The sequence below is a fragment of the Grus americana genome, chromosome 4 (genome assembly GCF_028858705.1).
Source record: "Grus americana isolate bGruAme1 chromosome 4, bGruAme1.mat, whole genome shotgun sequence".
Lineage (NCBI taxonomy): Eukaryota > Metazoa > Chordata > Aves > Gruiformes > Gruidae > Grus > Grus americana.
In genome coordinates this window covers 80,572,035-80,586,809 of record NC_072855.1, presented here as the reverse complement: position 1 = coordinate 80,586,809, position 14,775 = coordinate 80,572,035, and the positions used below count along the sequence as shown (strand labels likewise).

Below are 14,775 nucleotides of genomic sequence, written 5' to 3'. Positions count from 1 at the left end.
TCTGTTTGCAGTGGAGGCTGAGGACGTGCTTTGTGGATGATGGAAATCTTCGGAAGGGAGTTTGTGCTATGTAAGAGGCCTTGGTGGCCTATGCTGTGGTGGGGACTTGTAGTTCTGTAGTGTCTTTCACATTGTGTTACTTGTAGTTAGTCACGAGGAGCAAGGGTGCGAGGAAGGCCTTTTCCCTTTTCGGTGTGTGGGGAGGAATCGCTTAACATAAACTCCAGTGCAGAAAATAGATGTGGGGCTCTTCACGTTTATGGGAATTGGTTTAGATCTCTGGAATAAAAGGCTTATCTCTGCCGCAACCCAGAAACTGGAGCTGTAAAGCTCATCCTTGGATTCCTTGTGACTAGAGCCTTAGTCCTTTCTTCTGGTGCTGTAAAGGTTTATTTAGCTGTCTCTCATAAGCATCCATCGAGTTGAAACATTTTTGAGTGTATGTTGGGCAATTGCCGGTGTCCCGTCCGGGGATTCTTTATGACTTGGAGCATCACCAGGATTGCAGTGGTCATTAAATGCCTCTGTGATCCTGCTCCTTTGCAAGCGATGGATGTGGAGAGGACTGTGGGAACATTCCTGTTTGTGGGCTGCATGCGAGAAAAATGTTTTGTCTTGCGCAGCCTACCGTGGCCAGAACTGTTAAGTCTCTGTAGCAGTCTATTAGCACAGCAAAAAACCAAGGGGGATAAAAAGCCTGGTGTCTAGTGGCCTTCTAGTCCCGTCTCCTCCTAATGATACCAGCGTTCTGACTGTGCTGTGGACCTAGATCTGATGTGCTTTCCTCTGGAAGGACTCTGGCCAATTAACATTTTTGGAAAGACAAAACACAGTCTTGCAAAGCAACCACAAAAATTTGGAATTAATGAGGTGGTGGGAAGGAAGTACTTCAGCTAAAATGGGGAATTGCTCCTTGAAGCTATGTCCTACTTAGGAAAGTTTTTGTACAGGCTTTCCCTGTTAAAAGCAGGAAAAGTAAGACTTGCTGAAGGCAAGTGGGGAACGTTGTTGCTGTCGAGTCAGTTGAGAGTCTACACGCTTATGTTTCAAAACTGTAAGCTAAATAATTCAATAAACCTTGACCTTTTCATTGGCATGCAGATTCAGTTAAACTTAATTCCACTTTCACTTCTGCTGAAGACAGAAAACTGCATGCTAAGGCAAACAACATTATTTGTAATCCTCTATATCCTTTGATTGCTGACCTTTTCTTATTAATGATGAATGACTTCTGCGGTGCCCTAGAAGAGCTTCACGTACCATAAGGGGCTACGCACGTTCCATTTTAATTTTCTGACCAGAAAATTAGACCGTACCATGAACGCATTAAAATCTGGTTTTCCTACTTTGTTGTCTGCGTTACTTTGTCAGAACCGCGCTCGAGTGTACGCATTGCTAGTGAGAGTAAAAACGCTCGACTTGTCGAAATCTGAAATGTGTTCTCTGGCCTTTTATTTAATATCCTTCATGTCGCATATGAATTTAAGAAGAGCTGGTCTGACACAGCTCTTTGAATTCAGCTGGTACTGGGTCGACGCTTCTTTCCAGTAAAGTTTCCTTGGGGAATTCCAGTGTGTATCTGGCACTTGCTGGGACCCTAAAAGTCCTGGTAGGGGTTTTCCAATGAGTACATTTACCTACTTAATTTAGATTCTCCAGTAATGCCAAGCCCAAGATAAGCTGCCAGTGCACTAATGATGTAAAATCACATAGCTGATGTTGAGGTTTGTGTGTGGTGGGATTTTTTGGTTTGTTTGTTTTTTGGTTTGGTTTTTTTTTTTTAAATTGAGACCTGTTCGTACTCACTGCTGTGGTACCTGGTCACTGAAGAAACCATATATGTACGTGTATCGGCATTGTCCTGGGGTTTTGACGTGAAGACAATTACTGCAATAAATCTGAGGTCTTCAGTCCAGACTCAAGAGAACTAGCAAATAAACGCTCTGAAGCTATGTGCCTTTCTACACAGAGCTCTGTGTGCCCTACTTGAAATCGGGTCTGTGCAGACAACTGTAGCGTGTCCGTGTGTAGGGCAGCACCATGCCGTGGTGCCCCCCACCTGCCTCTGAGCAAGCCAGCGGGGCACAGCATTAATGCAGATTCTGCTAGTAGGTCCCAGGGCTAATTAATTATCCAGAGCCACGATACGGGGCACCTTTCAGTCCTGGAGGCTGCTGAATGGGAGCTGACAAAATGTGCCCTTCATGTGAGTCTATAGTTTTACAGGAAGGGAAACATGGGGTTAAGGAACTGCAAGCCAGCCCTGCTCGCCTGCGCCTGCAGCACTTCACAAGGAAAGCTGCTGCTTTTTGTTTGGAGTGGCCCTTAATTTGATTCAGGTATTGGAACAGTGCTGCCTTGTTACAGTTTTATAAGCAAGCCCTATGGGCCGCTTTCCTTGCTAAAAAAGCTCAGTATTTTGCTCTCGTCGTGTTCACGCCCCTGACCGGACTGGAGTTGGTGGAAGCCTGGGGAAGGTTTGAGGAAAACTTGGCAACGGGATCAGATGCTCCGTTCCCGGGTTTGTGCTAATTCTGCCTTCTTGTGCCCGGGATGGGTGTCCCGGAGAGCTCCCTGCAACCAGCCTCTGCGTTAGCGTAACTGGGACTCTCGCCCAGTTCACGTATCACGCTTTCCTCTGTGTCGAGTCCCATATAGCGCTGTGCCTCCAGCTAAAGGCTTTTAGCAAAGTATAAATCCACTTACTTAACGGCCTGCGATGCAGCTGTTTCAGGGCTATTTTAAGTGTATGACAGTGGAATACAGAAGGAAATGGCCGTTGTTGGTTTTTTCCTCTCTGCTGTCTTGCTGGACTACATCTGTATCTGTCGTGGTGTGGGACTGTAGCCAGAAGGGCTGGAAAAGAGCAAAAGAACTGGGGGAAAAAGAAAATATCAAGTCTGTATAGTGACGTGCCTTCTTCCCATGTCCCAGTTCGCTTCTGCCCTACTGATCAGAGTTGTTTTTAACTGTTAAGATTACATGTTTTTCAACCTTCTCCGACACTCGCTGGTGTAAACTGGCCTCGTGCCTCCGACTGACCCGCGTGCCCTATTGCCGTGCAGCCGCTCGTGGTCTGGCGGGCCACGGTCCCCACCGAAAACATGTTCTTCAGGGTTGGCGTGAAGGATCCTCCGACTTCCTTAGCAGTGCCTGGCTGAGGGAGGACGGCTGGGAATACTAAAAGGGACAGATCTGCCTTTCCCTACACGTGGCACCTCAGACAACAAAAGGCAGGGAAATTGCAATAAATCGTGGGCTGTTTTTTGAAACAGGAAGAGTGGAGCGCTTCAACCTGGGGAGCCTGGCACTGAATAACAACTCCCGCTTAATTTCATCAACCTCATGCAAGCGGTCAAAAAGGCAGTTAGTTCCATGTCGTCCTCCTGTCAGGAGAGATTGGCCAGAGAAGCAAAGAACATCTGGTTCTCATTGGGCTCTGCCTTTGGATGGTCTTCATTCTTGTTTGTCACTTTATGTCTCTCTTCCCCCCCGCCCCTTCCCTTCCTCTCTTTTTTTCTTTTTTCCCCTCCCTTCAGTGAGTTTACAAGCCTTGCTGGAATGCACATATGGTCCTTATCATCCCCAAAGTCCAGCTTTTTACTTTTTTTGCTGGTTAGCAGTTTGTGACATCAGGGGCTGTTAGAGGCATTAGTCACTTTTACTCCAAATAAAGGTCCGTGGTTTTTGGAAACCTATGGAGGAAAATGTCTTTTATGTCAGTTCTTGGCATAAATGGAACTGTTAGTGCTCTGAGCTTGCGCTGACCTTTAGCCAAACTTTTTGCCTGGAAGACAAATGTTCGTTCCCACTCTCTACAGCCACTTCTGAATTGTCAGATTTTGCTGACTTCCCTCTTCCCAGAAGAATGCGACTGTATCCTTTTTCTCCATCCTCCTGCTGAGTTGCTGCAGCCTGCCAATGTAAGCAATTCCCCTCGCCACCCTGCCAGCGTGCCTTGGAGGCGCGGGAACAGCGGCGGCTCTATCGGCCGCAGGGAGCGCATCCTTGCCGCGTGGCAGGGGCTGCGGCTCGCAGTTGCGAGCCGCTGGCAACCAGGATATTTGGTGCTCGATGTCAGGGAGATGGGCCTTGTGCTTCCCACCCCACGGTGCAACCGTGCTGCGGGAGCTGGGCTTGGGGCGGGGGTTTTCCTCTGACAGACGTGGCCTGTGTGGGCTGCGCATGGGCAGGGGCTGGATCGCGATGCCTGCTCGCTGGCCCCGGCGTCATCCTGTGATTCTTATAGGGAGCCAGGCTTGGAGAGAGGATGTTTCCTTCTCTGTTGCTTCTGTGTGTTATTGCCTGCGCTGACGTGAGCCTGTCCAGCGTCACCCCGTCTCGGAGTGTGTCTCCTCAGGAGGACCTCTTCCTTTGTCTCCCTGGCGGCCTCCTTTGGCTGGTGCTTCCCCAGATAAAATCTCATGTATCTATAGAGCAATATTCTGTGTGAGGAGAGGCACCCACACCTACCCTTCCCCATCTGCTGCTGCTGGGTGCTTTTTTGGCCAAATTGCTTCCAGCCTTCCTCCCACAAAATAACTTCTTCTACTATCCTGATTCTCTGTGACTAAAAGGAAAAACGGCACGTTGAAGAAGAGCCTTTTTGTGTTCCCTGTGACCTCCATGGTTACGGAGCAAGGGAGCCAACTGTGGCATAACACTTTGTTGACTGGAGTAGGGAGACCTGGCTCCTTGCTATTGTGTTTTAGACATTGCTGGAGGGCTGGGGTAGGGGATCTGGTGAATGAAGCGTGCTCTGTTGAGAAGCTGTGTGCCCCGAAGCAGCTCCAGCTGCTGCCAGCTTTTATCCAGGAGGAACAAGATAGTTTACTGAGGTCCAGCCCTTGGGGGCAATAGCTGCAGCAGCGAGGGGTTGGTGGCAGGGTGGGAGGTATTAGATGTGCCGCTTCCTACGTCTGAGATGAACCTTCATGGCTTGCTTGACACGTTAATCTACACAATGAGGATATGTCTTCAAAAGGGGTCTGCCCTCCCTGTTGAGAGAGAAGGGGGAAAAAAGGGGGGGGGGGGATAAAAAAAAAAAAAAGAAAAAGACCTCCCAGACTTCAGTAGCCTGCAGACAGAGAGCAGCAGAAGCACGGAGACAGGAACTCCCCCTCCTCTGCTGGTGACACTGATGGTTATCCTAGCCTCAAACAACAAAGAAGTCCTTCCTTTCTTGATTAGCTGATTGCTATGGACTGTTTTCTTGTGGCGTGACTGTATTAGCTATGGCAAGGAGGGGAAAGGAGTTGTTCTTTCTTTTATTTTTCCTCCTGTATTATTGCACTTGAGTTCCTTTGTCCAAGAATTAAGGGTTTAACCATCACTTAAGTCTGTATAAGGAAAGGACGGAGTTTGTGGGTGCTGTTTCAAGGAACTTAAACAGCGAGCTTGACGCTGGCATAGGCTCAGGGAATACTTTGTGCGCTGGCGGCAGGGACCCCAGCTCTCAGGCTCAACGCAGGGAGAGGGTACGATAGGTCCATCTCTTGCGAACTGCTCTCTGCTTCTGTGCTCGCTGCTCTTTTCTGAGCCACCTTTTTGTCTGAGCGGCCTCAACTATCTCTGACGTCGCTGGCTTTGGATGCAGCATCTAAGATTACTTCAGAAACGTGGGAACGTGCACCTAGTAATGGGGCAAAAATGTAGCTGCCCTGAGTTGCTGACAACAATAAAAGCTTTCGGAATCTCTTAAAGGTGCCTCCAAAGTCGTGTGGCCTCAAATAGCTAAACGCTTGCTTCATATTTGTGGTTGAGCTCAATATTTTGCATACCAGCATTTTTCCCCACTTGAATTTGAGGCTTGTTTTTGTTTTGTTTAACTCCTTGGAGGCCGTGTGAAGCTGACCCCCAGCTGCCAGGAGCAATGGGACAGGAGGGGTGGCAGGGGAATGTTTTGCCGGCAGCCTTAAAGCACAAGGGGCTCAGCCGGGACCTTGCGTGGGTTGAGGCAAGAGCTATCAACGTGGTTGACTCCTGAGCGAGGAGAGCAGACCGAGGCCATAAATGCAGGTGTCCTTGTGGACCCTCTTTCCTCAGCCTTTTGGGACTCACTCTTTCTTTTTCTACCCATGAGAAGAGCAACTTTGCTTTATCTCAGATCAGCTACCGGGCACCTTCTGAAGTGTAAGACCGTGGTCAGATCTGTTATCTCAAGCCTTCGTGCCCTGTGCTGGGCGACAAAAAACCTCCGGAGAAGCGATGCATTTCTAATCACGGGACCCACCTTTATATCCACCTCCCCATCTGCACACAGGCGTACTGTTGCTGACTCCAGCGAGGAAAATGTTTCCCCTTATTCCTGCTAGTTCTGCCAAGCCACCGTGGCTTAGAAGGAATGAACCGAGTCTCTCCTTGCACGTGCCTCGTCAGCCCAACTGTTTTATAAAGCGTCACTGAATTGCATCCAGGCAAACCCGCCGTTGGCCACAGAGCACCCATTACAGCATTGCTTGACCTATAAAACCTTTGTCACCAGAGGCTATGTATGAAGAAACCCTGATCCAAAGTAGGCTTGACGGGACTCTGACATTGCAAACCCTTTCTTGTCTGTTGCAAGGCATTTTTTCCCCCCGTTAAAATTAAGAGCACTAGGACGTAGGGTCCTGGCAATTAGTCTCTTTATAGTGATGGTACATAGTAGACGCTGTGCCTTTGGAGACTTGTCTGCTTTACTTACCCCTTCCCTTCCCCTGCTAGAGTTAAAACCAGCAGCTGCGATAACAGCATCTGAAAGATTGTTGTTGACCCAAGAAGTATCAACTGTGGGATGCCTTGTAGGTCACTCTGCAAAGAAAAGTAAAGGGATCAGCATCTTTGCCACTAAACAAGCGCTTATTTGTTCACGTTACTCTACGGTTTTTGTATGGGTTAGCGTATAACTCTGGAGGTTTAGAATAGCTTCCCGCTCACGCGGATGGTATGTGAAGAGGGAGGGAACGTTTGCCCTATAATGCGGGATTTGGTAAAGGACACATGACTGTGTCTTAAGGAAGAGTTTAAAAATCAAGACCGCTTTTGAGATGTCTTAAGGTCTTTGACATCTGAGAACATCCAGACACCCAAGTCTAGTAGTATGTCTGTTGCAAAGTGGCTGATCTCTATAGAAGTCTGCGGGGCTGCAGTTTTACGCGTGCTGATTTCATCCATCGCTCCTGAAGCTGCAAGCGAGGAGAGGTGCTTGGCAAACAGTTATTCTTTTAGCATGCTTGTAAGAGGTCGGCGCTTCCACACAGAGCAACTAGTCTGTGTGTTAATAAGGCATCTCTTAAGACTGCGTTCCTGTGACAGCTGAGGAGTTGTTTCAGTCCAGCACTGTATTTAGGGGCAGTATTGGGGACAGAGAGTCGTGCTGAACTCAAAGGCGTGCGGAGCTCTGTTCATCATCTGAGGGGAAAACGAGGAATCCCCTTGGAAGAAGTTGGTGAGGCAGGATGATGATACGCCTTTCCACTTGGGGTGAAGCGGCTGGGCAGCACTGCTGCCTTCCTCTGGAAGAAGAGCCCTGGGGCAGAAGGAATAAATCAATGCTGCTAGCATTGCTCCCCTGGCTCGTTGGGTGCGCACGGGGGTCTGGGCTTGTCTCTGTGAGGCAGGAGCCTTTGCCTACATCAACCTTTGACCGCTCTTCAGCTGGAGGTGCCCAGTTAACAACGGGTTGACTCGCTTGAGATCAAAACCCACTGACTCTTCTCAGGAGCTTGTCACAGCGATTCACAGCCAGAGCGGCGTGGCCATCTGACTTAGCGTCCCCTTGTTTTTAAAACACTTCTGTTTTGCCAGACTGAACGCGTGAATCACTTGCCTGTTCTGCTGATTATACACTGAGCAATCACGCTTGTTGCTTTCCAGCAGAGATATCCACGTGGATAAAACCTGAGCTTGTGAGCGACTCTCGAGTTTGCAGTGGTTTCGGTCCTCGCCCCCTCCCCAGGCAGCTCGAGGGCCGAAGACTAGCACTGTCGGGCCAATAAAGCCACAACTGCCCAATCCAATGCAATTGGGCTAATTGATAACATTGCTCATTGTGGTTTTGCTGATTGCTGTCCTTGGCAGACCTGTGCCTTGGCTAAGGGGACCGTGGAGCCTCGTGGGGGTCCTGCACCTTCCAGCCTGCTGTCCGAACCTCTGCTGTGGGGAGAGCAGAGCGAAGCGGGCAGGGTTTTTTCTCCTTGCGTCAGTGCCTCTGTAGTTACTGAGCAGGAGTAAGCTACCTGCTCGAAGAGGGTGAAAGCAAGAGCAGAGGCCTGACGGGAGTAGGAAGACGTTATGCAGCGTGTACGCCTCCCTTTAATCCTTCCCCTCAGAGAGGAGCAGCCTGCGTCTCCCCCCAAAAGTGCCGGCTCCCTGAGTCCACTTTCAGGCACTGGAACTGGCTGTGATGTTGCACGATGCTTTCATGTGTGTGCGGAGAGAGATATTTAGAAACTCTAGGCCCTTTTGCTCTCCTGCCTCGTCCAAAATGCACATCTGTAACACTTCTGCAGACGTGCACGGATTTTCCTCAAGGAGGTGTGCTGCAACCTGGGGAATACCGAGGGAGGTGGAGACTTGGGTTTGCGTTTCACTTCTGCCCGTGCCTTCGGCCTCTGAGCTCTTCACAAGTGTTGTGGAGTTTCAGGCAGATATCGGACTACCCCTCTGCCTCCTGGTACACAGCGCGGCTCATGAAAAATACTTGGCATTGGAAAGGGTAGAGATAGTTTTTGTTTTTTCCACTGTTGATGTTTGCCACTTGCAGGGAAAAAAAAAAAACCCAAAGAAAGGGGAGAGAACTAAACCAAAGAAGGTATGCAGCAAAAAATGACACAGATGAAAGAGATGAGTCTAACTCCTGTTCCTGCTGAGTAACTGATGATGAGGCAGTACTTGCTTTCCCAAAATATATCTGGGAAAGAGATATTGGTGCTGTGCTGAGAGATGTTCAACACCCACCACTTTCTGTGAGGCTTGTGAGTCATGGGCACCTACTGCTTTCTGGGATCTGTTCCGAACTCCCTTCACTTAGTCATAAACCCAAGCCCACTGGCGTTTTAAAGATACTAATGTTAGAAATATTTAATTTAACCCATGCATATAATGCATAAATCCCAGGTCTCCTTCCATTGCCTTGGGCTTTTCTGGAAAATCACTGATGCGGGTAAATGAGGTGATAGTCTCTTTTATTTTTGGTTTTGTTTTTTTTTTTTTTTTTACCCAGCCTGAGTGAAGAAGGTGGCATCTCTTCATCACCTTAAGCTTCTGAGGTACAGTGAATAGCTGTCCAGGATTTGGAGGGGTGAACAGTCTGGTGTATTGGCCTTAAGCCTTCAGATCAGCCCAGTTTCTATGTTTAAAAAAAGGCTCAGGTGTCAAGCTGTGCGTGCCAGCATGACAAAAAGGAGTTCTTTGCTCAGTTCCTCTTAGATATGGTGATGGCACAGACTCGAACATTTTTACTTTGAGATGTTGCCTTTTTCAGAGAGTTTCTGTGGTTTTTTCCTTTAAGTCCGAGTGGTATTTTCATCAACGCTCGGCCCAGATGTATCTTCCTCCTGCAATCGGTGGCTGGTCTGTGTGTTTTGAGGCGGGAAGCGGGGGATGCTCAGCAATTTCGCAGAGAGCGGGAAGTCCTCCTCTGCTTTTGGTTCTTATTTTAACAACCAAAGAATGTGTTTTTTTTTTTTTTCCATGTCTGGTCCAAAGCCTGTTGATTTTGTGGAAAAGGAAGCTGGTGCTTCCAACATCTTGAAACTGGGCTGAGGCTGCCCTCAGCTGTAGTTTAACTCAACGGTATAGCCTAGGTGGAGTGACTCTACTGGAAATGTTTGGGTTTGGAGAAAGGTTAGTATCTTAAGCTAAAGACAACAAACTTTTGGAAAAAAACATTGTGTGAAATAACAGCAGAGCTGCTTTAGGGCTGCTGAGGAGGTTTTTCTTATTTTTTAATCTTTGCTCAGGATGTTGGCATAACTGCAGTTTGCCAGGGAAGAGATAACCGGGCTGGCGGCTTTTTGCAAGCCTCTCTGTGAATTACTGTACAGCTGTTGTGGAAAAGTCCTAAATATAACCTTGGAGTTGTTTGAAACCTCCCTTCTGCGAGGTCTGTGCTGCCCCGTTACCCTCCACTAAATGGCCACGGGGTGTTTGATGTTACGGGCTCAAGCCCCCGGGCAGCCTGGAGGAGGAGAGCGGGTCGGGGCGGGGGGCGACTCGCAGCTCTGGAGTGCCTGGCCCGGCTTTTTTTCCTGCTGAAGACGTGGAGGAGCAGCGTGGCGGGCTTTGTAAGTCATGCAGGAAACGCCGGGAACGGTGCCCCGTTTTCTCACCTCGTGTCGGATGAGGTTATTTGTAAACCAAGGCATCCGCAGAGCAGCGTGCGTGCTTTTTTCCCTTCCGGTCAAGGCTTGTAAAAGCTGGAAAGAGATTTAGCTGGCTTTACGGGTGGCGTTGCCATCTAAGCTGTGTCCTGCTGTGGCCGTGCTGAAGGGTTGCAGCAAAAGTGCAAGTGTGTCACATTTCCCTTGTACTACTGGGAAGACAGAGCGAGTCTGGGAGAGCTGTCCCCTCCCTTTGGCAAACGGAGCCACGGAGCGCACGAGCTCGGCTCTCTGCTTGCCTACACAGGTTTCTATCAGGAATAGATTTTGGAGCTGCGACCAGGACTGCATCGGAACCTGTGTCACCCTTTGACGTGCTGTTTGGGAGAGCTGGCCTCACTGGGTGGTTTGGGGAAGCTCCCACACTGCTGGGGGAGTCTTGGGAGGGGAGGTTGGTTTCCACCATAGGGCTGGACGGCGGACATGGAGGAGGCAGGCTCAGCTGCTTCGCTATTTAAACAGGAATGGGTCTGCTTGCAGCTGTGACTGTTTCACTGTGTCTCTTCCAGGTGTCTGCCGAAGTAATCTTTGGGTAACCCTAGGGATATGTGATGCTAAGGCCTCGGAAACAATGTTTGGGTATTGCAAATTGGTACAGAATCCCGGTTTATTAGTCGCAGGCATGGAGAAACAGTCTGGTGGTGTTTGCGTGCTTTGGGGTGGGTTGGGGATGTATTAGCTCCTAAGCCCCACAACGGAGAGCTGGATAGGAGTAAAAGGAGAGCACGTTCGGGAAGCAAACGTAAGACAGAAAGATCCTGTGTCCCGAAAACATCGTTACACGGTTCTGACAGGACTAGGCACAGCCTTCTTCTCTGACAAAGAAGGTGTTGCAACCCTCTTCTTCTTGGTCTTACAGAGCGATGACCTTAGGAACCTGTCCCTCTCTGGCCATGTGGGCTTCGACAGCCTCCCTGATCAGCTGGTCAACAAGTCGACGTCGCAGGGCTTCTGCTTCAACATCCTCTGCGTGGGTAAGTCACCCTGCGCCTCTGGGCGGTCAGCTCACGCCAAGGGGTGCTGCGTAGCCACAAATCATCACCTGCTCCCTCTTGCGAAGGCTAAGACCTGAGCCAGCGGGGACCGTAGTGGTGGGGAAGTGACAATTTCTTCTCAGAGCTGCTCCAGGATAAAAATCTAGTATCCCTTTTCCTTTCCTCTACCCTGTCCCCCAAGTCAAAATGTGGAAACTTCTAGTTGTTCATATCTACCCTTTTGATGGTCCTGCAGTTCTGCTTTCCCCAAGGGCTGCCCATAAGGAAACTAAGCTAACTTGGGAACTAAATGTATTTTTAAAAGAATGTTAACTTAAATCTGCCTTCCTCTGGGTTGGGTGCGGAGGCTGTTTCTCAGTAAATTGCATTCCTTCCCTTCCAGGCTTTGCCTGCCTGTCTTGTTATATTCTTAGTTTCTCCAGTTGGAAACGGTGCCATTTTTAGTCTCCAAATGATGTATTTGAGAACAAAGCCTGTCACCTGTTCTCTGCTGTATTTAATCTGCATGCTGCAAGTTGGTTTTATAGCCTGAGTTACTGTCTTTTCCCAAATTGTTCAGAGGGTGAAATATGGGGAGGCAACTCCTCCTCTTGGCCGTGGAGAGATACCTGCCGTCTAGGTACTCTATGGATACCACGCAGTTGGAAATGCGTTGCTTGGCCCTAGGGAGCTGTGTGCCAGAACAGCGTTGACCTCTTGGTGGATCTCTTCAAGATTATCCCAGACTGTGGTTCTGAAAATTGGCAAAACATGGTGGGTTTTACTCTTAGTTTGGCAGAGCAGTCTACAAGCGTTATCTTTCCATTCACTGTTCATTTAAGCCTGCAAGAAGGGAGTATTGTCCCTTCTAATTAGCTACATTAATTAGCTGGAAAAACCCCACAACCTTCTGTCCGTGATTTTTCTACAGCAAGTAGAGAATTTCTGTCTGCAATGCAGGGTGAGCTGTCTGAAAAGAAATCTGGCACACAAACTAGACTCCTTCCTGTAGCTTTGCATGTCGAAGAACGAGATAAGAGAGTAGTCGTACTTCTGCACGCTCAAGCTACCAACCCTCACGTGACTCTCCTAGCAGCATGAAACCTTTTAAAATTCAGTAGGGAACATCCTGATTAGCAGGCAGCTCTTTGATCAAAATGGCATAAATTAATTGCCTTTTTCTCTTGCAGTAAATATTCCTCTCTTAGCATGACTTGATATGTCTCCATTAACATAGCAATTTGGTCCAGCTCCTCTCTCTTGTAAAATGTGCTGATCAACCATTTTCCAGCCCAAATGAAAATTTCACAAAAATTACTGCAGTTGTCCAAGGAATAGAAATCTCTTCCTTTAAAAAAAAAAAACAACCAACCAAAAAACCCAACCAAACAAAAAACCCCCAAACTTCCAACTCTTGAAATTGTGCTTTGAGGAAGGACACAATTAACTTCAGCATTGTAATGTGAAACTTTTAATTGTGGTGGGCATAGATAAAATGCTGCAAAGCTCATCTAGCACAGCGTGCAGTAGCGCTGTGTTCGCATCAGGAGCTCACTAAAATACGTAGCTTCAGAGATAAATGGTCTGCGCCATCAGTTTAGGACTGATCTTCTCATGTGGGTTGCGCTCTATGTGGGCCTAGATTTTGAGCTATAGCATCGTGTATACTTTCTGTCCTCCCTTTCTTGGATTTGTTCATTCTTTTTTAAAAGCTTGCTTTATGTCCTGCAACTTCCCAGGGTAGGAATGCTGCAACAAGCATATCTCTGCTCAATTATTTTACTGGACTGTAGGTAGCCACTTTACCTTCCTGAGCCTAGCATGGAAACGGTCAAGGTCAAAGCCAGCAAAATGAACTGTCGAGTATCACAGAGCAACAGGTGGTTGCTGAGTAGTGGTATTTGTTTCTGTGGAAACCAATACTATATGGTTTTCTAAGGTCTTATAAGTAGGGGTTTTGCATATTTTGAAAGAGATTTTTCATGCTAGCAGAGCTGCATACAGCCTAGAGAGATGCTCGAGGGCAATCCCAGATGCAGGTTCCCCTCTCCCACCTGATATTTTTCTTTGCTTTTCTACTATTCACTTCTACTTCAGATTTTGGGGGGCGGGGTTTAAGAGCTTGGCATAGGACCCCTCACAAGCCCGACCTGCGAATGCCAGAGCCTGCCCACTGCAGTTCAGGAGGTCCGTCCCAAATCCCAGCATCTCTTTGGTTGGAGCCACTTCAGGATGTTACCTCAGCCCACCCCCTGCTCGCAGCGCGGGTAGCAGTAGCAGTTTGAGAGTGTAATTGCTAAGCAAACACTTCAGACTTAAAAATGGGATTTAGGCTAATGCTTTCATCCATGTTACTAATTGCACTGGGGATTAGTCAACCTGTAATAGTTTTAAAAGTTGGTATTTAAACAGTGTGCTATTTCAGGTTTTTAAAAACTTGTTATGTATTTCCCTGTCTCAAATTTTCATTGTCCAAGTTTCACTATGGGTTTTTAGTGATTCTCTTGGAAAAGGAATGGAAGCTGAGCTGGGAAGAAAAAAAAAGCATAAAAGCATGTAGAGAATCAGATATCTCCTTGGGAATCAAATTTGGAGTTGAGAGAATTTACCAAGAAAGTCGTAGCAGAGCTAGGACTTAGCCTACGCTATTAAAAAGGGAACTAAGTATTTGTCGAGTAAGGACAGCTTCTTGCTGTCCTGAATACAGATGGTGCTCGCAAGGTGGGAGAGGTTGGGGCTCTTCACGCCATCAAGCAGGAGGGAGCCTGCATCACCGTAAGGTCATACCAACGTAAAAACCGTGGGTGACAGCTGAAGACCGCTGGAAGCAAATGCTTTTATGGGGAAGGAATGATTATTTCTCTCTCTTGCACTGCCAGTATAGCAAGTCCAGCGTCAGGGTTCTAGCAGCAGCAGGCATTTGCTGGATCACGGTGGAAGGAGTCCTTTCCCTCCTCCAAGGAGGGGGGGATCATTTGACAAATGTCTAAGTTAACAGTTCTTAAAACTGTCATTTTAATTTTTTTAAATTCCACCCCCATTCAGTTTAGTACCTTCCCTTTAGGGAGTCTCATAAGCCTCAGCCCGTCCTCTCCAATTCCTCCGTTTCCCATGGGAAACATTAACAGTAGTATTACTGGAAAAGACTGTGCGCCTTTTGTGTGTGTGTGAAATAAGCCCCTTTTCTTCCTCAAAATAATGGAAAATCCCTGAGGTCAGTAGTGCTTAGTATCTCTGGCGATGCCCACTTTGGTGTCCTTGCCTGTGATTGTGGTCCACCTCCCTTAAAAACCCAGCCCGCAAATTTCTGTTGCCATTCCCAGCGCAGCAGCCTAGCTCTTCACCTGCGGGTGATGCCTTCCAGCTCTGAAGGCATTTGGTTTATCTTGATGTCTGCCAGGGTAGCAGCTTTCGCGTAGCGGGGGCTCGTTTCGGAT

At 48.1% G+C, this 14,775-nt stretch overlaps 1 protein-coding gene across 3 annotated transcripts in view; it reads left to right on the top strand.

Moving 5' to 3' along the window:
* SEPTIN11 (septin 11) overlaps nt 1-14,775 on the top strand; it is a 71,450-nt gene that overhangs the window by 18,041 nt on the left and 38,634 nt on the right. For all 3 annotated transcript variants that reach the window (XM_054825258.1, XM_054825260.1, XM_054825259.1), the window contains exon 2: nt 11,224-11,338. In XM_054825258.1, coding sequence (XP_054681233.1) covers nt 11,224-11,338 — 115 coding nt within the window. The remainder of the gene's footprint in view (nt 1-11,223; nt 11,339-14,775) is intronic.